This window comes from Leopardus geoffroyi, chromosome A1, assembly GCF_018350155.1.
Source record: "Leopardus geoffroyi isolate Oge1 chromosome A1, O.geoffroyi_Oge1_pat1.0, whole genome shotgun sequence".
NCBI lineage: Eukaryota > Metazoa > Chordata > Mammalia > Carnivora > Felidae > Leopardus > Leopardus geoffroyi.
Genome location: NC_059326.1, coordinates 91,778,114 through 91,799,394, shown reverse-complemented (window position 1 = coordinate 91,799,394; position 21,281 = coordinate 91,778,114). Strand labels below are relative to the sequence as shown.

General features: G+C 48.1%; 1 protein-coding gene across 10 annotated transcripts in view; it reads right to left on the bottom strand.

The window, feature by feature from the left end:
- COL23A1 (collagen type XXIII alpha 1 chain) overlaps positions 1–21,281 on the bottom strand; it is a 357,789-nt gene that overhangs the window by 57,468 nt on the left and 279,040 nt on the right. For all 10 annotated transcript variants that reach the window (XM_045485726.1, XM_045485687.1, XM_045485706.1 and 7 more), the window contains exon 3: positions 11,688–11,732. In XM_045485726.1, coding sequence (XP_045341682.1) covers positions 11,688–11,732 — 45 coding nt within the window. The remainder of the gene's footprint in view (positions 1–11,687; positions 11,733–21,281) is intronic.

The following is a 21,281-nucleotide window of genomic DNA, read 5'->3' as shown; positions in this document are numbered from 1 at the left end:
TATTTATTTATTTTTAAATGTTTATTTACTTTTGAGAGAGAGAGAGAAAGAGAGAGCGCAAGTGCACAAATGGGAGGGGCAGAGAGAGGGAGACATAGAATCCAAAGCAGGCTCCAGGCTCTGAGCTATTAGCGCAGAGTCTGACGTGGGGCTCGAACTCACAAACGGTGAGATTGTGACCTGAGCCGAAGTCAGGTGCTGAACCGACTGAGCCACCTGGGCGCCCCCAGGTCTGTGTTTTTTTTGTCTGGTCTTCCAGCTTCGGCTGCCGTTTCTCACACTCACCTCTAGGCTCCCTCTAAGATAGCTTAGACTGGGATTATCATTCTGAGAGCCTGGAGGTTCTGAGTATGCACCCCGGGTCTGGCTGGAGGTACAGCCCAGGAGAAGGCACTGTTAGCATAACCATCACTCACTCATGAGTCCTCATGAGTGTTGGGAGCTATGCTGTTTTCCTCAACCGTCTCATTTAATCCCTGCTGCCTCCTCACTGGGCACATGTTACCATGAGAAACAGGCTCAGAAAGGCTGCCGTTGATCTGGGCAGAAGCCAGGCTGTCTGACTCTGAGCCTAACAAAGGGGGCGGAGGGAAACTGCTTTGGCAGACAGAACTCTGATGTTGACTGACCGTTCCCTGGGGTCCCTGGGCGGGTGCGTGGATTGTCTGAGGTCACCACGGTGGTGAGGGCGCAGCCCAGGTTAGAAGCAGCCTTGTGGGACCCCAAGCTCAGGACACCATCCCGGTCTGCAGAGGGGTGGCCAGAGTGGGGGTGGTGGCATTCCAGAGAAGGAGCTTATCACTGGTGGACAGGTCACATGTAGCCCATCTGTGAGTCTCTGAAACAAACCAGCCGCCACCTCTCTTGGGCCCTACTGGCACCGCATCACAGGCCACCATTGCTTCACATCGGCACTACCCCCACAGCCTCCGAACTGGCCTCTTCTGGTCACTGCAAACTGCCAACGAGTGGGGGCCTCTTAAAAATGCCCAGCGCTTCCAGGGTTTCCCATGCACGTGGAGTGACATCAAAACGCCCCTGTACAGGGGAGTCTGGGTGGCTCAGTCAGTTAAGCGTCCGACTCTTGATTTTGGCTCAGGTCATGATCTCATGGTTTGTGAGTTCGAGCCCCACGTCTGGCTCTGTGCGGGCAGTGTGGAGCCTGCTTGGGATTCTCTCTCCCTCTCTCTGTGCCCCTCCCCTGGTCATGCTGTCTCTTTCTCAAAATAAATAAACATTACAAAAAAAAAAAAAAAAAGACAAAAATTCCCCTGCACAGCTCTCATCAACACCCGTGCCCTTGGCCTCAGGACATTCACATCCACCACATCCCCAGGTCGTGGCTTCATCAGCCTTGCATGACCATGAAACCAGAAGACATCTCCTCATCCTTTGCCCTCACTGGTATCCATGATGGCTCTCTGGTATTTCCCGTCTAAGCACTTATCATGATCCTTAATTATTAAATCCATTTCTTTGGGTGCCGATTATTGTCTGTGGGCCCTGCCAGCAAGGCAGCTCCCCAAGAGCTGGGACCCCACCTGCCTGCAGGTCGTCACCACTTCCAAGTCCGTGGCACTTGACTTCACAGCACAGGGTTGGGCCGTGCTGGCCGCAGCCCCTGGAGTCGTGGAGTGATGGACAGGGCAGAGGGCTTGGCTCAGACCATCCAGGGGTCCCTGCTCAGAAAGCGAAGCTGGGCTGCAGGGCCTCCAGCCGACCGCGTCACCCCACCCAGCGCCACGGTCCCACTCTGCGTGCAGCTTGCAAACATGTGTTCCAGGCATCGCCTGGATCTGTTGGCTTTGCCGTCAGGAATGTGGGAGCAATTAAGAGCCAGATGACTTGGGAAATAAATAAAATGGGGCAGGGTAGAGGGTTCACTGATCCCGTGGCCTCTTTAACTGAACTGATGTTTGTAGCCCAATAGGGTTTTCCAAACCTGGAGCTGTTAGTCCCTCTGGGGAATAAACATTTCCCGAGTGTTTCCCGAAGGGTATATTCCTGGAAAAGGAGAGTGGGAAGAATATTTCCCATAGCCTGGCAGGTGCCCAGCCCACACACTGGAGGGTGGGGGGCGGCCTTGGTGCCTGAGGCTGCTGGGGCCATTGTCCCTGCGGACAGCCCACACCTGCTCCTCTGTGTTGCGCCTGAACTCCTAAGTCCCGCTCAGCTTGCTCCCTTCTCTTTCCAACGGGCCTGGCTCTGAACCAGCCCTCCGCCTCTCCCCACTCAGTCTGCTCCAGGGCAGAGGCTTGGAAGCCTTGGAAGGCTTGGCCACCATGAAGACAACGGTCTTCAGCCACGCTTCTCTGGAGCTGTCCCCGATGGAGCAGAGTGGGACAAGGGCTTTTAAACCGAGTTTGTGGGTAGATGAAATGAGGCTTGCAGGTTGACAAATCCGGAGCCGGTAAACGAGTCCAAGACCTGGCACTTAGCTCAGGTCTCCGGCCCGGATTTAATTAGGCCAGTACTATCAGGGAGTACAGAGGCTTTAGAATCCCAGCCCTGAGGAACTCTAGATCTGGAGCACATGCCTGTTCTCCCTGAGGCAAGGAATGCTCCCCATCTCTGCCTCTCTGGACTGCTACAAAGCCTTGAGTGACACACTGTGCATGTGTAAAGTGCCCGGGACAGCAGTGGCACAGAAGAGGCACCAAAACCCAACGCTGGCTAGAATTACAGTCTTCTTTTTTAATTCTTTTAGTGTTTGTTTATTTTTGAGAGACAGAGAGACAGAGAAGACAGAGTGAGAGCTGGGGAGGGGCAGAGAGAGAGGGAGACACAGAATCTGAAACAGGCTTCAGGCTCTGAGCTGTCAGCACAGAGCTGGACGCAGGGCTCAAACACATGAACGGTGAGATCGTGACCTGAGCCGAAGTTGGACGCTGAAGCAACTGAGCCACCCAGGCACCCCTCTTTTTTTATTTTAAAGTTTATTTATTCATTTTGAGAGAGGAGAGAGAGAGAGAGAGAGAGAGAGAATCCCAAGCGGGCTCTGCACTGTCAGCGCAGAACCCAATGCAAGGCTCAATCTCATGAACTCTGAGATCATGACCTGGGCCTAAACCAAGAGTTGGGTGCTTAACTGACTGAGCCACCCAGGCACCCCATTAACCGCTATATTTTCTTCTAAGGATTTATACTTTTCCCTCTTACATGTAGGTCTATGACACGTTTTGAGTTAATTTTTAAATGCTGTGCATTTAGTTGCCCGAGTACCATTGAATTGTTTCACATTCTTGTAAAAAATAGTGATGGTAAATGTAAGGATTTACTTCTGGAATCTCAATTCTATTCTGTTGACCTATGTGTCTTATGTCTACACCACACTACCTTGATACTGCAGCTTTGTGTTAAGTTTTAGAATTGGGAAGTGTGAGGCCTTTACTTTTGTTTTACCTTTTCAAGGTGTTTTGGCTCTTCTGGATGCTTTGCATTTCTTTTTTTTTTAAATTTTTTTTTTTTCAACGTTTATTTATTTTTGGGACAGAGAGAGACAGAGCATGAATGGGGGAGGGGCAGAGAGAGAGGGAGACACAGAATCGGAAACAGGCTCCAGGCTCTGAGCCATCAGCCCAGAGCCTGACGCGGGGCTCGAACTCACGGACCGCAAGATCGTGACCTGGCTGAAGTCGGACGCTTAACCAACTGCGCCACCCAGGCGCCCCAAGGATGCTTTGCATTTCCATATGAATTTGAGGATCAGTTAGTTAATTTCTAAAAAAAAATCAACTAGGATTTTGATAGGGATTGCATTGAAACTGTAGATTAATTTGTGGAGTATTGCCATATTAACATTCTATTATCTTCCAATCCATGAATATGGGATGTCCTACCATTTATTCAGGTCTTTTTAAATTTCTTTCAACAATATTTTATAGTTTTCAGTGTACAAGCTTATACTTATTTTATTAAATTCATTACTGAGTATTTTATTCTTTTTCATGCTTTTGTAAATGGAAATTGTTTTCTTAGTTTCATTTAAACATTCTTTATTGCTAGTGCATAGAAATACAATTGAGCTTTAAAATATTGATCTTGTATTATGCAACCTTGCTGACCATGTTTATCAGCTTTTATAATTTTTCTGTGGATTCTTTATATAAATAAATAAATAAATAAATAAATAAACAAATAAATAGTGTGAACCAAAAGACACTCAACATCATAATCATTAAGGCAACGCAAATCGAGACCACAATGAGACATCGCCTTACATCCATTAGATAGAATGGCTACTATAAAAAAAAATAGTGGCTCAGTCAGTTGGGGGTCCAACTCTTTTTTTTTTTTTTTTAATATATGAAATTTATTGTCAAATTGGTTTCCATACAACACCCAGTGCTCATCCCAAAAGGTGCCCTCCTCAATACCCATCACCCACCCTCCCCTCCCTCCCACCCCCCATCAACCCTCAGTTTGTTCTCAGTTTTTAACAGTCTCTTATGCTTTGGTTCTCTCCCACTCTAACCTCTTTTTTTTTTTTTCCTTCCCCTCCCCCATGGGTTTCTGTTAAGTTTCTCAGGATCCACCTAACAGTGAAACCATATGGTATCTGTCTTTCTCTGTATGGCTTATTTCACTTAGCATCACACTCTCCAGTTCCATCCACGTTGCTACAAAAGGCCATATTTCATTTTTTCTCATTGCCACGTAGTATTCCATTGTGTATATAAACCACAATTTCTTTATCCGTTCATCAGTTGATGGACATTTAGGCTCTTTCCATAATTTGGCTATTGTTGAGAGTGCTGCTATAAACATTGGGGTACAAGTGCCCCTATGCATCAGTACTCCTGTATCCCTTGGATAAATTCCTAGCAGTGCTATTGCTGGGTCATAGGGTAGGTCTATTTTTAATTTTCTGAGGAACCTCCACACTGCTTTCCAGAGCGGCTGCACCAATTTGCATTCCCACCAACAGTGCAAGAGGGTTCCCGTTTCTCCACATCGTCTCCAGCATCTATAGTCTCCTGATTTGTTCATTTTGGCCACTCTGACTGGCGTGAGGTGATATCTGAGTGTGGTTTTGATTTGTATTTCCCTGATAAGGAGAGACGTTGAACATCTTTTCATGTGCCTGTTGGCCATCCGGATGTCTTCTTTAGAGAAGTGTCTATTCATGTTTTCTGCCCATTTCTTCACTGGGTTATTTGTTTTTCGGGTGTGGAGTTTGGTGAGCTCTTTATAGATTTTGGATACTAGCCCTTTGTCCGATATGTCATTTGCGAATATCTTTTCCCATTCCGTTGGTTGCCTTTTAGTTTTGTTGGTTGTTTCCTTTGCTGTGCAGAAGCTTTTTATCTTCATAAGGTCCCAGTAATTCACTTTTGCTTTTAATTCCCTTGCTTTTGGGGATGTGTCGAGTAAGAGATTGCTACGGCTGAGGTCAGAGAGGTCTTTTCCTGCTTTCTCCTCTAAGGTTTTGATGGTTTCCTGTCTCACATTCAGGTCCTTTATCCATTTTGAGTTTATTTTTGTGAATGGTGTCAGAAAGTGGTCTAGTTTCAACCTTCTGCATGTTGCTGTCCAGTTCTCCCAGCACCATTTGTTAAAGAGACTGTCTTTTTTCCATTGGATGTTCTTTCCTGCTTTGTCAAAGATGAGTTGGCCATACGTTTGTGGGTCTAGTTCTGGGGTTTCTATTCTATTCCATTGGTCTATGTGTCTGTTTTTGTGCCAGGGGGTCCAACTCTTGATTTTGGTTCAGATCATGATCTCACAGTTTGTGGGATCAAGCCCCGTGTCGGGCTCTCCACTGACAGTGTGGGATTCTCTCTTTCCCTCTCTCTGCCCCTCCCCTGCCTGAACATGCACGTGCTCTCTCTGTCTCTAAAAATAACCAAACTAAAATCAGAAAAGAACAAGTGTTAGTAAGGATGTGGAAAAATTGGAACCTTTGCGTTCTGTTGGTGGGTTTACGTCTGGACTCTTGATTCTGATTCATTAGTCTACATGCTTAAAGGTGTCTATTTTTATACCAGCACCATACTGCTTTGATTTCTATAGTTTTATAGTATAGTTTGAAATCAGGACATGTGATGCCTCTGGCTTTGTTCTTCTTTCTCAGATTTCTTGGGTATTTGGGGTTTTAAAAATCCATTTCCATTTAATGTAATTGCTCAGGAGACAGGATTTATGTGTGCTAATTTGTTATTTAATTTCTCTATATTTTATGTCTTTTTTGTCCCTCTATTACTCCATTACTGCTTCTTTTTTTAAAAATAGATATTTTATAAGTGTACCATTTTAATTCCCTTGTTTCCCTTGCCATATTTTTGGAATAATTTTCTTAGTGGTTTCCCTGGAGTTTATAAAATACCATCTTAATAAATAATCTGGTTTACATGAGTAACAATTCACTTTCAACTGTACACAAATACTTTGCTCCAATAAAGCTGTGTTTGTTATCTCCTTCTTTGTACTTTTAATGTACTTTTATGAAATTACCATTTCACGTGTCATAAGCCTATCAGCAGTTTTATCATTATTGCTTCATGCAACTGGCTTTTAAATCAGAAGAGAGAAAAGAGTTACAAATAAAAATTCATTTATACTGTCTCTCATATTCACCTATGTAACTAACTCACTAAAGCTCTTTATTTCTATATGTGGATTCAATTACTGTCTAATGTCCTTTTATTTCAGATTGAAGGAATCCCTTTATTGCATGTAAGTCAGGCTGATAGAAATCAATTCTCTCCATTTTTTGTTTATCTAGGCCTGTCTTTTTTTTTAAATTTTTTAAATGTTTTTTTTTTTTAATTTATTTTTGACAGAGAGAGAGAGCGAGTGTGCATGAGCGGGGGAGGGGCAGAGAGAGAGGGAGACACAGAATCTGAAGCAGTGCCCCGGCTCCGAGCTGTCAGCAGAGAGCCCAATGCAGGGCTCGAACTCACAGACCGCGAAATCATGACCTGAGCTGAAGTTGGACGCTCAACTGACCGAGCCACCCAGGCGCCCTGCAACACATCTTAATTTCTCTCACTTTTGCAGTATACTTTTGCTATAGATTTCTCTGTTAATAGTTTTTTTCTCCCCACCACTTTGAATATGTCATCTGTATTGACTTTTGAGTCATGCTTTTCATTATTTCTAAGGAGAAATCAGCTATTAACCTTATCCAGGATCCCTTTACTGTGACGAGTCATTCGAGATTCTCTCTTCATTTTTTTCCTTTTGGCAGCGTGGCTATGATATTCTTAAGTGTGGATCTCTTCTGAGTTTATCCTGTGTGGAGTTTGTCAAGCTTCTTGGATGTGTAGATGAATATTTTTGTTTATATTTGGGAAGTTTGGGGCCACTATTTGCTCTTATATTCCTTCTGCCTCTTTCTCTGTCTTCTCCCCTTTCTCAGGCCTTTGTTATGGGTATATTAGCACACTTGACAGTTTCCCGCAGATCTCTGAGCCTCTGTTCATTTTTTTTTCATATTTTTTAATCTTCCTTAGACAGGATCATCTCAACAGACCTATCTTCAAGTTTGCTGATGCTTTCTTCTGCCAGCCCAAATCCACTATTGAACCTTTTCAGTGAATTTTTCATTTCAGTGATTGCAATTTACAGCTTCAGAATTTCTATTTGGTTCTTTTTTTAAATATTTTTTATCTATTAATATTCTCCATTTGGTGGTACATAATTCTTCTGCTTTCCTTTAATTCCTTAGAGTTGCTTCCCTTTAGTTCTTCAAACATAATTTATAATAGTCCACATAAAATCTTTGTCTAGTAAGCATCTGGGATTCCTCAGAGACAGTTTTCATTGTCTGCATTTCCCCCTTTTTCATTGCTGTACTTTCTTGTGTCTTTGTGTGTCTCATAATTTTCTGTTAAAAACTGAGCGTTTAAAATAATCTGATGTGGTGACTCTGGAAATTAGATCCCCACCCTCCTTTCCAAGATTTGTTGTTGCTCTTTGTTTGTTGAGGGGTTTTCCTGGACCAATTCTCCAAAGTGTATGCTCTTTGTCATGTGCAGCTACTGAATTCTGTTTTGGTTAGCTTGACGGTCAGCATGGACAGAGGTTTCCTTTAATGCCTTGACCCAACAGGTCCCCCATTCTGTGCCAAGGGGCTCTGTGTGTGTGTTGGAGCACAACTTCAGTGCATCGCCAGGTTACAGCTCTCCCTTGGCCTTTACTTCCTGCTTGAGCAGGGCCTCGAGGTCAGCCAGAAGGGAGAGATTGGGATTCTCTCAGGTCTCTGGTGGACATGTACACAGCCCTGCACATGCAATTGCTTTCTGGATTCCCAAGAATACGCTGGAACTTTTCAAAGCCCCTTTGAGTGGCTCATCCCCTAGATTTTCATTCAAGTTTTTGTGTCAGTTTCTTGCTTGTTCCTACTGGTATTGCTACCTTAGGCAGCTGCAATGTTAAACAATTGCTGCTGAGTGTTTTCGGCAAGCACTCTGGGATACAGCTTTTCCCAGTGAGCTCGGCATAAGGTCAAATAAAGACAGGACCTATGTATGGGCTTTTCCTGGAAGCTGACAGCTGGTGACAATTCTTTGGGAATAAGCATTTGGGGAGTCTCAAATTGTTTTGCTTCCTCCATGGCTGCTACTTTTCACAGGTACCATTGTTGTGAGATTGATGGTTTTTAAGGCTACCATGGGGCTGGGAAATGGGCAAGTTAAAATGCTAAAACCTCCTTGTTCTTAGCAAGATATTTGTACTGAATAAACATTTCTTGGGTTGTTACCAGATTTTAATTTCCAGAACTCTGAAAAGGTCCATTTTTTCCCCTTAGTATTCTTGCTGCAGATTTTCAGAACTCCTTACTCTACCATTCCAGAAGTGCTTCTTTTACTGAATTTTTAGAAAGGGTTTCTTGGGGTCAAGGTAGATTAAAAACCCTAACACTGACATGGCAAGGCAGACCTGTGTGATTGTAACAGAGCCAGTATGTGGCTATCCGTTAAAGTCCCAGTTCTTTTTTTTTTTTTTTTTTTTAAGTCCTAGTTGTTAAATCACAGAAACTTCTGGAACTCTGAGACTTATTTGTCTCTGCAGGTTTAGCACAGGCATCAGCCAAACAGCATTAGATTGGTTTGCCTTGTCTCTTCCTGCTTCCTAACCCTTTATTCTCCATTTGCCCACGAATCTCTCTTTCTCTTTTCCTCCTCCCTTTCCTCCCTCCTTCCTGTCAACAAGCATTTATTGACATCTCCTGAGTGCCTAGGGGTTTAGCCTTGCTCTGAAGAGCCCATGCTTTGGTGGAGAAGGACAGGTGTGCAGAACAGACCACCACAACCAGGTACAGAAGTGCTGGGACCGGGGGAGGAATCTGGGGATGCGGAAGCCGGGGAGAGTGGATGATTTTGGGGAAAGGAGGGTCTGGACGGAAAAAGGATCCTGCCTAAGGTCCCTAGTTCCCCAGAGTGCAAGAGCAGTGCTGAGAAATGGGGGAGATGAGAAATCCATTCCATTACAACGGAAATGCATAAACACGGCAGGGCCCTGAAGGCATTTTCCAGGCAAAGGCTCCCACAGGCAGGGTCAGCTCTGTCTGCAGGTTTGTGGCCACAGCAGCAGCAGGAAGGCATCTCGGCCAGATTACTGGCCCACCAGACAAAAAGAGCCTTTCTCCCTGGGACACAGGAAAAGGCCTGGTTTGTACAAGGGAAGGCGCCACAGCCAGGATGTGCATGTGCGTGAAACTATCTGGAAATAAACAGGAGGCCCAGCCCAAGCTAATCCAAGAAGGACATCTGCTCTGTGCCACTCACACCATTCCCTGACAGGCAGGGGATCAGGACCCGTCATGGGAAAAGGCAGGGAAGGGAGGGGGTGTTGCCCCTCCCTTGCCCAGCAGCTGACCTTAGACAAGACACTTCTCCCCTTGGAGCCTCAGTTTCCTTATCTACAAAATGGGGATGATAACATATTCTTATCTTTTGCAGCGTTCTGTGAGGGTCACACGAGATGAAGGACTTGAAAGGACCCGGCACAGAGGCCTAGTAAATCCTGGTCTTTCTTTGACTTTTAGACTGTGTTAAACCCGAGTCATAATTCGAATGGATTTTTGGAGTAATATTATACTTCGTTCTCAAAAAAGTCACTATGCGTTAAAGGGCATCAGAAGCCTACAATAAAATGCAACGAAACCTTTTACATGGTAGAAACGAGGACTGAGTGGTGAAGTGTGTTTTTGGAGAGCCGGTGGTGTGTGTGTGTGTGTGTGTGTGTGTGTGTGTGTGCGTGTGTGTGTTGGGGGAGTGATTACACACAAAACCAGTGAAGAAAAAAAAATAGTAAAGAAAAGTCGTGGCACTCTAACACAAAGCAGCCTTCAGCTCTGGAAGTCAAAGCAAGCAGAGAACCGTGAAGGGCATTTCCTAGTAATGAACTCTGGGGAGTTTATCTGGAAGTCCTCTCGGAAAGGAATTAGATAAGGCAAGCAGGCAGCAGTAGGAGGGGCGGGAAGCCCACGCCCAGCGCCAGGGAGAAGAGTCTGATTCAAGGAGAGAACTTCCGCATTTCCCCCTGGGGTGCAATCTGCTTGGTGGTGGGTCCCTCTGGCATCACCAGCACACTCTCCTGGTGAAGCTGCTTAGAGGCTGAGCATGTGCTCATTCACTCTGTGCATGTTCGTTCTGGAGCCTGCTGTGTGCCAGGCTCCGGACTGGGTGCTGAAGACTGAGGTGGGGGTTGGGGGTGGGTAGAGCCCACAGCCAGCGGGGTTAGAGAAGGCTTTTTGGAGGAGATGCCTGAACTAGCTTTAAGGGCAAAGAGTAATGAACTTGGCCCAAGAGCCCAGGAAGAGGGGGGAGATTGACAGGGACTTGGCGTGGGGGATGGGGAAAGGGAGGGAGGTCAGGGATGCTGTCCTGGAGTCTGCACAGGGAACTGGTGGCTGGAGTCTCCCCATGACGATGATGATGACAGGGAGCCAGAGGAGAGCAGGTGGGGGTTGCTGGGTTCATTGGGGCAAAGTCCAACCTCCGGGCTGGAGACGACTTGGGTAGAGGCGTCATCAGCGTCACAAGAGAGCTGGAGCCACAGGGGTGTCAGAAAGGACAGAAGAGCGTCTCTGGCAGGCTGGTTTGAGAGGTAAGGGTCCCAGAGAACAGGCAGAGAGGGAGGGTGGGAGATGAGGGAGAAAAGGCAGGCCAGAGCTCACCAAGAGACCTTGGATGATGGAAGGGGAGGTGGGGAGCTGGGTGGGGACAGGGTGTGGGGAAGCTTCTAGAAGCTTCACTGCCATGGGGGTGTGCAGGGTGAGTGCATTTTGGGTGAAATGACAGTGGCAGAAGGGTGTGGCAGGAAGGTGGAGGACGCCCCTCTTGGCACTCTGTCAGGCCTGGGGAGGGTAGGGGACACACACAGGAGGGCTGTCGCATTGCGTGGAGAGACAGGGGTCTGGTGGAACTATCAGTGGCCCCCACAAAGGGAAGAGAGTGTTTCAGAGGCTGATCATGACATTCAGGGAATGGCCAAGGGCGCAGAGGGACTGTCACTAGCATTGCAGATGCCAAGAAGCCAAGAAAGGAGGTACCTGACACTGTGGCTCCGGGGACAGTGGCCAGTTGGAAGGCAGAGGAAGACCTGGACCCAGGGCCACGCATCCTGTGTTATGGGGGGGGGGTGCGTGCGGGGACTGGCACCTCCAGCCAGGTCCCAGGTCTCGATGAGGGCAGACTTCCAGGCCTGGGTTTGGAAACTAAGCAAACGTGGGGACTCACCAGGGTCGCCTCTTCTTCCAGCCTTGCCGCGCCGTCCGGGGGGTCCTAGACAGGAAAACAAGGACAGATTGGTTGAGAAAGGAAGCCAGTGGCCTTGGGCGCAGCAACCCCCGCCTCCCCCACCCCCCCCTGCCCTGGCGTCCCCGGGCCTGCCCACTGCCCTCACATCCATGGTTCACTTAGTCTCTCATAAGTCATTCCCCACCTGAAGAGACTGACTACCCAGAGACTCAGGAGGCAGAAGAGTCTGGAGCTGAGAAACCTGGTCTAGGAGAAGAATAAAGCCGAAACTGAGAGTCCTCTTGCCAAAGGCCTGACAAGTGCTTTTTAATATTCCCTAACATAAAACATCGGAGACAACACATCCCATAGAGACACTATCATGGCTTCCAAATGCCAAAACTCGGTAACATCAGGCGCCGTCCTGTCCACTGACTGACTGTTCTTACTTCGCCGGCTAGAGCCTTCGGCACCTCCCTCCCCCACGGACCCAGGGGAGCTGCTCATGAATTTCTCCTAATTGATCGCAGGTAATGGCCACACCAATGTGCAACGTCCTCCATCTATAGTTTTTTTTTTTTTTTTTAAGTTTATTTATTTATTCATTTATTTTGAGAGACAGAGCACGAGCTGGGGAGGGGGAGATAACAGAGGGAGAGAGAGAATCCCAAGCAGGCCCCCAACCTTCAGCGAGGAGCCCAGTGAGGGGCTCGAATTCATAAACCACGAGATCATGACCTGAGCCCGAACCAAGAGTCAGATGCTCAATCAGCTGAGCCACCCAGGCACCCCCTCCATCTACAGGTTTTTAAGCCTTTCTGAATTTGTGACGCGGACCACCCTGGCCTCCGCCTTCTCCCTGCTCTGCCCACGTGGGTCCCCCCTACTCAGCAACCACAACGTTGAAGGAGGGGAATGCTGACCAGCCAGCCCCTCTGCCCCAGGTCAGGGGTCCATTTTCTCAGGTGCTGGGGGAAAAGGTATGCAGAAGTGAAGTCATGTGTACTAGACTTCCATTTGAGATGGCATGTGATACCTCTCCTTCCACGGTGCCCACCCACTGCATGGCGGCCTGGTGGGACACGGATAGGGTAGATCCGCAGATCCACAGGCTATGCCTGTATTACAAGGAACTGCCCCTTCCTATAAAAGTTGACCTTGAACTCCCTCCAAAATCCCTCAGCACAACCACAGAGGAGAGACTGAGGCTGGCCACAAATCAGGTCTGAGGCAGGATGGTTTACTAAGAAATTCATGTGTATGAACTTTCCTTCCTTTCTCCTGTTGTCAAGCGTGCAGTCATGGGGCGCCCTGGCCCAGGGATCGGGACTGGGCATAAAAACAGAAGCAGCCCCAGGTCAGCGGCACTTCTAGACTTTTGTTGAGGCACAGTCCTGGATGAAGAGGAGGGAGCATCTTTACGGAAAAGAGAGAGAGAAGAGAGAGACTTCGCTGGATGTGGAAGATGCCCCTCAGGGCTATGTTGACTCTAAAACGTTTGCAGGCCGGGGGGGTGGGTGAGGATGGATTTCTTTCTTTCTTTTTTTTTTTTTTGTAATGTTTATTTATTTTTGACAGAGAGAGTGCAAGTAGGGGAGGGGAAGAGAGACAGGGAGACACAGAATCTGAAGCAGGCTCTGGGCTCTGAGCTATCAGTACAGAGCCTGTTGCAGGGCTCGAACCCACGAACCACGAGATAATGACCTGAGCCAAAGTGGGCTGCTTAACCGACTGAGGCACCCAGGAGCCCTGCTTTTTTTTTTTTTTTTTTAATGTTTATTTATTTTTCAGAGAGAGAGAGACAGGGCATGAGTGGGGGAAGGGCAGAGAGAGAGGGAGACACAGAATCCAAAGCAGGCTCCGGGCTCTGAGCTATCAGTACAGAGCCCGTTGCGGGGCTCAAACCCATGAACCACAAGATCATGACTTGAGCCGAAGTCGGGCACTTAACCGACTGAGCCGCCGTGGCGCCCCGAGGATGGATTTCTTGCCAGTCTCATGGATGGGTGTTTGAAGTCAGCATGGTTAAGCATAACTTATTAAAGATGAGAAATGCGCTATTTCTTGCACTCTTGAGTTTGCCATTCAAACAAATTTTCATTGTGTTCAAAGACACAACATAAAATGTACCATCTTAGCCATTTTTAAGTGTCCAGTACAGAAGTGTTAACAACACACACATAGTGCAATGGAGCTCTAGGACTTTTTCATCTTGCAGGATTCGAAACTCTATCTATGGGACAACTCCCCTTTCCCTATTCTCCAGCCCCGGGCAACCACCATTCTGCATTGTTCTAGAGTTTGCTTGTTCTAGGTGTCTCATAGAATGCAATCATACAGTATGTCTTTTTGTGACTGGCTTGTTTTACTTAATGTAATGTCCTCAAAGTTCACCCATGTGGTAGCAGGTGACAATTTCCTTCTTTTTTTTTTTAAGGTGAATATTCCACTGTAAGCATACACTGCTTTTTAAAGTTTTATTTATTAATTTTGAATAAGAGAGAGAGAGAAAGCACAAGTAGAGGAGGAACAGAGAGAGAAGGAGAGAGAATCTCAAGCAGGCTCTGCACTATCATCACAGAGCCCAAAGTGGGGCTCAAACTCACGAACTGTGAGCCGAAATCAAGAATCGGATGCTTTAAAAAAAAGAAAAAAGAATCGGACACTCAACCGACTGAGCCCCCTGGCTACCCCCATACACCACATTTTCTTGATCCATTCACCTCATCTGGTGATGGACACTTGGGTTGCTTCTACCTCTTGACCATTGTGAACAGCACTGCAATGAACATGCGTGTGCAACCATCTCTTCAAGATCTGGGTGTCAATGCTTTTGGCTATATACTTGCAAGCAGGGTTGCTGTGTCATACAGTAAAATTCCATTTTTAATTTTTTGAGGAACCTCCATCCCGTCTTCTATGCTGACAATACCATTTTATGTTCCCACCAACAGTGCACAAAGGCTTCAATTTCTCTACGGGCTCGCCGACCCTTGTTATTTTGTTTTGTCTTGTTTTGTTTTGCTTTTTGGTAGTGGCCACTCTAATGAGTATGATGTGATATCTCATTGTGGTTTTAATTTGCATTTCCTTAATAATTAGTGATGTCGAGCATCTCTTCATATACCTGTTGGCTATTTGTATGTGTATGTCTTCTTTGGAGAAATGTCTATTCAAGCAAGCCCTTTACCCATTTTGTTTTAATTTTTTTTAATGTTTGTTTATTTATTTATTTTTTTAAGAAAGAGAGAGACAGAGAGTGAGAGGGGAAGAGAGAGAGACACACACAGAATCCAAAGCAGGCCCAGGCTCTGAGGTGCCAGCACAGAGCCCTACGCAGGGCTCAAACCCAAGAACTGTGAGATCATGACCTGAGCTGAAGTCAGACACTCAACTGACTGAGCCACCCAGGCGCCCGCCCTTTGCTCATTTTTTAGTTGGATTTTTGTGGTCATTATTGAGTGGCAGGAGTTCCCATCTTCTGGATATTAACCCCTTATCAGGCACGTGGTATGCAAACATCATCTCCCATTCTGCAAGTTGCCTTTGTGCTGTTGATTTTTCCCTCTGCTGGGCTGGAGTTTTTAAGTTTGATGTAGCTCAGTTTGTCTATCTTTGCTTTTGTTGCCTTTTTAACCTTTTGAGTTAATTTTTATCTATGGTGTGAGGTAAGGGCCCTGCCGCTTCATTCTTTTGCCTGTGGATATTCAGTTTCCCAACACCATTTGTTGAAGAGACTGTCTTTTCCCCACTGTATAGCCTTGGCACCTTTGCTGAAGATATTTTGTCCATATAAAGGATGCACCCCTGAGTTTTGAGAGCAGAAGCTCATGCCAGTTACATGGCCCTTGATTTTCCTTGATACTGGACACAGCCCTTGAGTTTTGTACTGGAGTCGCCCAAGGGCCATGTCGACTAGGTAAGGCACTCTCATAACAGACTGGTGAGGAATTTGCAGTTCACAGAGCACCTCCATGTCCATGACCTCAGATGGGACCTGTGATGCCCATGTTGTCCGGTCACCTGCCAACCTGACATCTCCCCGTTGACATCTCAGGGCCACTGAGGCCAAAACATACATCCTGGTCTCCTCCCCAGCTCCTGTATGGGGCTGACTGGGCCTGGGAACCTTGCACAGCTGGCCTGGTGTTAGGCCTTCTCTCCTCTCAGGGCACATCTGGTTTCAGGGAAAGCGAGAGTGTGGGAACAGGAACCCCCACTGGCACACACAGCATTACGCTCCTCTGCTTGTAGGAGGGAAAAGGCCCACGTTCACTCGCAAGGCCCAGCGCCCTGGCTTCTGGCTTCCGGGCTTTCACCAGGTCACAGAGGCTCATGCTTGGCTCTGCCTCAGGCTGAGCTCTTGAGGGACATGGCAAAAAAGGGGTCCGTGAGTGGAAGAGTGAGCCAGGCTCTTCCTGGGCCTGAGAGCTAAAGCACACCGTGGCTTCCTGGTGGTCACTACTGGGTCCGACTGTAAAAGTCTCATCTTGCATAACTCAAGCCAGATGAAGACATTTGCCTTCGCCGAGGCGGCTGAACTAATGGATTTGTCTGGTGGTTCTCCTAGGTGGCACGGTTAGGCAGAAGGCTCGATGAAGAGGGGTGCTAAGCAGGCGAGTGGCTGCCCAGGCAGAGTGGGACCCCCACCTCCCAGAGGCTATGGACAAGTTCCCAGTGGGCCTGGAGCGGGGCAGGGCCTGGGTATTGCTGGGCACCCAGGGCCTGTGGGGCTGCAGGCCCGGCAGGCTTCACAGGACTCCCAAATGAAAGGGCCTTGGTAGAGAAAGAGAAGGAGCCTGATGCTTTTGAACCCACTCTGAGGCCAGCCCAAACCAGATACTGGAGTCTTCTGTGTGAGCAACTCACAGATTGACAACTGGTCAACCCTTTGTGCAAACAAACAAAGGAGGGCCCTGGCCCAGTGGTTTGCCCCAGAGCTTTCTCTTCATTGTTTTTCTTCTTTTCTTTCCTTTCTGGAGTGGGGGATAACCTCTCCCATGGCTAGCACAGATTCAGACATCCAGGTTGCCCTGGGAAGCATCTGGAAGCATGTTTTGAGTGGCCTGCCTACATACAGATGGGGAAACTGAGGCTTTCCAGGGGAAGACAGGTCTTGCCCAAGGATGATGCTCTTGGAAAAATGGTTTCCAGCTGGAAAATCCATCCATGATGAAGACCAGCTTCTGCTGTTTTCCCCACCTCTGTGCGGAACCCATACACTGCTGGGTCGGGATTTGGCAGCTGTGGGGACCCCAGTGTTTAACCGTGAATACTGCCATGGTGGCACCTCGGAGGTGTCCTTCCAGAGGCTGTGTGCCACAGACACCAGCAAGGCAGTGGCTGCCTAGGAGGGGAAAAGACATGACTCATGAGTGATATGTAAGCTGTTTACCTGGAGGAGTTACTCAACCTCTCTGAGCCCTAGGTTCCCAACCCACGAGGGTGAAATTTTAGGGGTGATGGAATTATAGCTGCCTTGCAGAACTGTTAAACAGAAGAGCTGTCAGCAGACACACCAGCTTGGAGGGCACAAATGAGGTGCCTATTTGGGATCCCAGTAAGTAACTGGCTGGAGGGGGCCTTTGGGCCTTCAGAACATGGGGTCCTGATGTAAACGGGCTCTCATGTGTCCACCAGGGTGGGTAAAGCTTGAGACACAGTGGCTCTACTTCAGGGACTTCATGGGCAGGGCTTTGTCTGGGGATTTTCCATGTCCCTCATCGTGGTCTAAGGAGCTGGGGATCAGGATGCAGGGGTCAAATGGTTTGGGAATGTGGTTCCTGAAAGAAATCCTGGGTTTTCAGGCCAAGCCCCAGCTCCAGATTGCTGTGGAATGACCTGTGACCACCATCTGCACATGAAGTAACCAGGGAGAACGATGGTTTTCTCGAGCACTGTTCGAAGCCAGACAAAATGGAACGATTTCTAACTCATAAAAATCTGGAGAACTCATGCCACCGACCAACTCCGAAGGGGGGGCCCAAACCCCAGCAGGCTTCCCTTGGATGTGTGAAGCCCGAGGATGTAGTTCTCAAAGTGGTGGTCTCCTCAAGCCTCGATGGCATTAACTGCCCCCAGGACCCCTCCTCCATCAATGTCTGCCTTACTGCAGCCCTGGGCCTGCCCGCCCAGCCAGGCCATGTAGGGGCCAGCCTGCCCAGGCCCCTGTGTTCTGTGGGCCACTCTGCCCTCAGCCCTCCCCATGCTCCTCCCTCCTGCCAGCCCCTAAGGCCAGGTGGCTTTTTGTGTAATTCATCTTATTGAATCTACACACAGTTCTAGAAAATGCTTTCATCCCTTCCCACACCGTTCTCCCTAAAGACTAGGGAAAATGAGGCTCAAAGACATCAAGAAATGCTGCCAGAGGCAACAGAAAAGGTGGAAGCAACCCAAATGTCCATGGATGGGTGAATGGATGAAGAAAATGTGATATATGCACACAACAGAATATTATTCAGCCTTAAAAAGGGGAGCATTTTGACATGTGCCACAATATGGGTGAACTTTGAGGACATCACGTCAGGTGAAATCAGCCCATCACAAAAGGACAAATACTATTATGATTGCCCTCATACGAGGTACCTGGAGTTGTCAAATTCATAGAGACAAAAAGAAGGGTGGTTGGCAGGGACTGGGTGGGGGGGCATGGGGACTTAGTGTTTAATGGGGACAGGGTTTCCTGTCAGGATGATGAAAAAGTTCTGGAAACAGATAGTAGTGATGGTTGAACAACATCGTGAATATACTTCATGCCACTGACTTATAACACTTAAAAACACAGTCAAAATGGGGCACCTGGGTGGCTCAGTCGGTTAAGCATCCGACTCGATTTCAGCTCAGGTCATGATCTCACAGTTCATGAGTTCAAGCCCCACGTCGGGCTCTGTGCTGACAACATGGAGCCTGCTTGGGATTCTGTCTCCCTCTTTCTCTGCCCCTCCCCTGCTTGCTCTCTATCTCTCTCTCAAAATAAATAAACAGACTTTAAAAAAAACAGTTAAAATGGTAAATTTTATGTTGTGTGTATTTTACCAAACCTAAAAAAGGAACTGTTCCCAGGGTTCTCAGCTCCCAAGGACCAGAGCATGACGAAGAACTCAGGGGGGCCTCACAGAGACCACAGAAATGTTGGCAGCGTGGCTAATGACTGAAGCTGCATGTCTACTGAGAGGCTGGCACTGTGTAGTCACAGGGGACGGTGGCATCCCCAAGGTCACACATTGAGGAGATGGCAGAATAGGAATCTGAACCCAGGTCTCTGTGACTCCAGTGCATTGTCCTCTAAACTCTTCGGTCGTTGTGACCAAGGCCAAGTTCTTACCATCATCCCAGGATGTGACCATAGCCTCATGGGCATCGGAGGCCCCTTTATCTGACCTTCTTCCCAGAAGTCTAGGACGGGCCTGGGGATCCGGGGATGTGAATGCCCCAGACCTTCAGTCTGGAGGTCCTTGCGGTTGTCTGAGGCCCCTCCGGCCATCGCTGGAGTGCGCGTTGAGCAGAGAAGGCAGGGGAGGTCCCTGGATTTGAGCATCTAAGATCAGATCACCAAAACACCTCCCCAGATAATTTTGTTTTATAAGTTTCAGGCCAACCTCGGAGTTGAAAACTCTTGCCCGGGGGAGGGTAGCATTCTCCCTGCTCATTTCCTGCTTGGGCTAATGAAGCCCTCTGTCCCTTGCAGGAGTGGGGGCAGGTGTGTCCTGTGGCCACCTGGCAGGTTGCTTGAGCTTGGCCAGTACCGAGGGCCATGCTGTCCTCTGGGAATTAAAATCACAGCTTCTTGCTCAGCACATACAGCTCATTCCAAAAGGGGTTTATTGTCCCCGCAGGCTCCACCATCCACCACGCTACTGGGAGCCCTGCTGCTTTTTGGAAGGTCCTGAAGCAGTTTGGAAGACCAATGCCACAGGCTGCTGGGCTGGTAGGGCAAATGTTTGCTTGGAACCAGGGTTGTGTCCAGGCTGGTGGCGGACTCCCACAGCCCCAGGGACCAGACCTGGCAAGCCCACTTAGATATCATGCCATTTACCGACTGAACGAACAGGGTCCATAGCAGGGGGCGGGGGGCAGGCTGGCAGATGACCCCAACCTCACATTCACAAAGGGCCTCAAATGTGGACACTGTTATTCTTTCCAAAGGAGTGGATAGTCCTGGATGGCTCCAGCGGCCCCCAACAGTGCTTAATAAAAACAAGTTAGATGGTACCATTTACTGAGTGCTTTACGGTTGGTACTAATCTTGGTTCACAGTATGAACCGAGCTATTCTTCATATTGAACCTATGAGGAAAACTACCGTTATCATCTCTGCTTTATAAATGGAGACACTGAGGTACAGAGAGATGAAGTGACTCTCCGAGTCATACAGCCAGTAGTAGGTGGGGCCATGCAATGTAGGCCCTGGGACCGCGCATCCAAACCCTGCTGCCTGCCTCCCGCACAAGAAGATGCTGTTGAAGGTGAGAGGTTCTAATAGTCCATGAGGTCTAGTACGACTTCTTCTTTTTTTTTTTTTTACATTTATTTATTTTTTTGAGAGACATAGAGAAAGCACAAGCTGGGGAGGGGCAGAGAGAGAAGGAGACACAGAATCCAAAGCAGGCTCCAGGCTCCGAGCACAGAGCCCGAGGCGGGGCTCCAACTCACAAGCCGTGAGATCATGACCTGAGCCGAAGTCGGATGTTCAACCGACTCAGCCACCCAGGTGCCCCTGTCTAGTACCACCTCTTGGGGTTTGTTATTATTATTATGTGTGTGTGTATACACACACACACACACACACACACACACATATATTTAATGTTTATTTATTTTTGAGAGAGAGAGAGCAAGCAGGGGTGGGACAGACAGAGAGAGGGCACAGAGGATTCAAAGTGGGCTCTGTGCTGACCACAGAGGGCCCAATGGGGGGCTCAAACTCAAGAACTGGGAGATCATGACCTGAGCCAAAGTGGGATCCTCAACCCACTGAGCCTCCAGGCAATCCCGTTATTAGTATATTTTTATTTTTTTGACGTTTATTTATTTTTGAGAGACAGAGAGAGACAGAGCATGAGTGGGGAAGGGGAAGACAGAGAGGGAGACACAGAATCCGAAGCAGGCTCCAGGCTCCGAGCTGTCAGCACTTAGCCCGAGGCGGGGCTTGAACCCATGAACCGTGAGATCATGACCTCAGCTGAGGAAGCCGGACACTTAACCGACTGAGCCACCCAGGCGCCCCTGTGATATTTTAAAAAATACTGGGAACCACACAAAATGGAAAGGGCCTGGGGATGGCTCTCAGAGGCCTGTGAATTAAATACTGAATTAAAAGGCCACATGCTACCACCAGCACTGGAGGCCTGGAATGACTCGGGCCCAATTTTGGCATGCTCTCCTCACGCCATCTGAAGTGCCTGCCCTTTCCAGTCTGGTTCCTCTTCTTGGGTCAGGAGAGGATTTACTAAAGCATTTAAAACAGGATCAAGGAGTTCAGACCAATTACTCATGCGGGTGGCACACCAAACCCAAGAACCATCTCCCATGGGTCCTGGTGGGAAGGGCTCAGGCAAGGTGGGGGGAGGGGGCAGACCCGCTGACACTTGCTGAC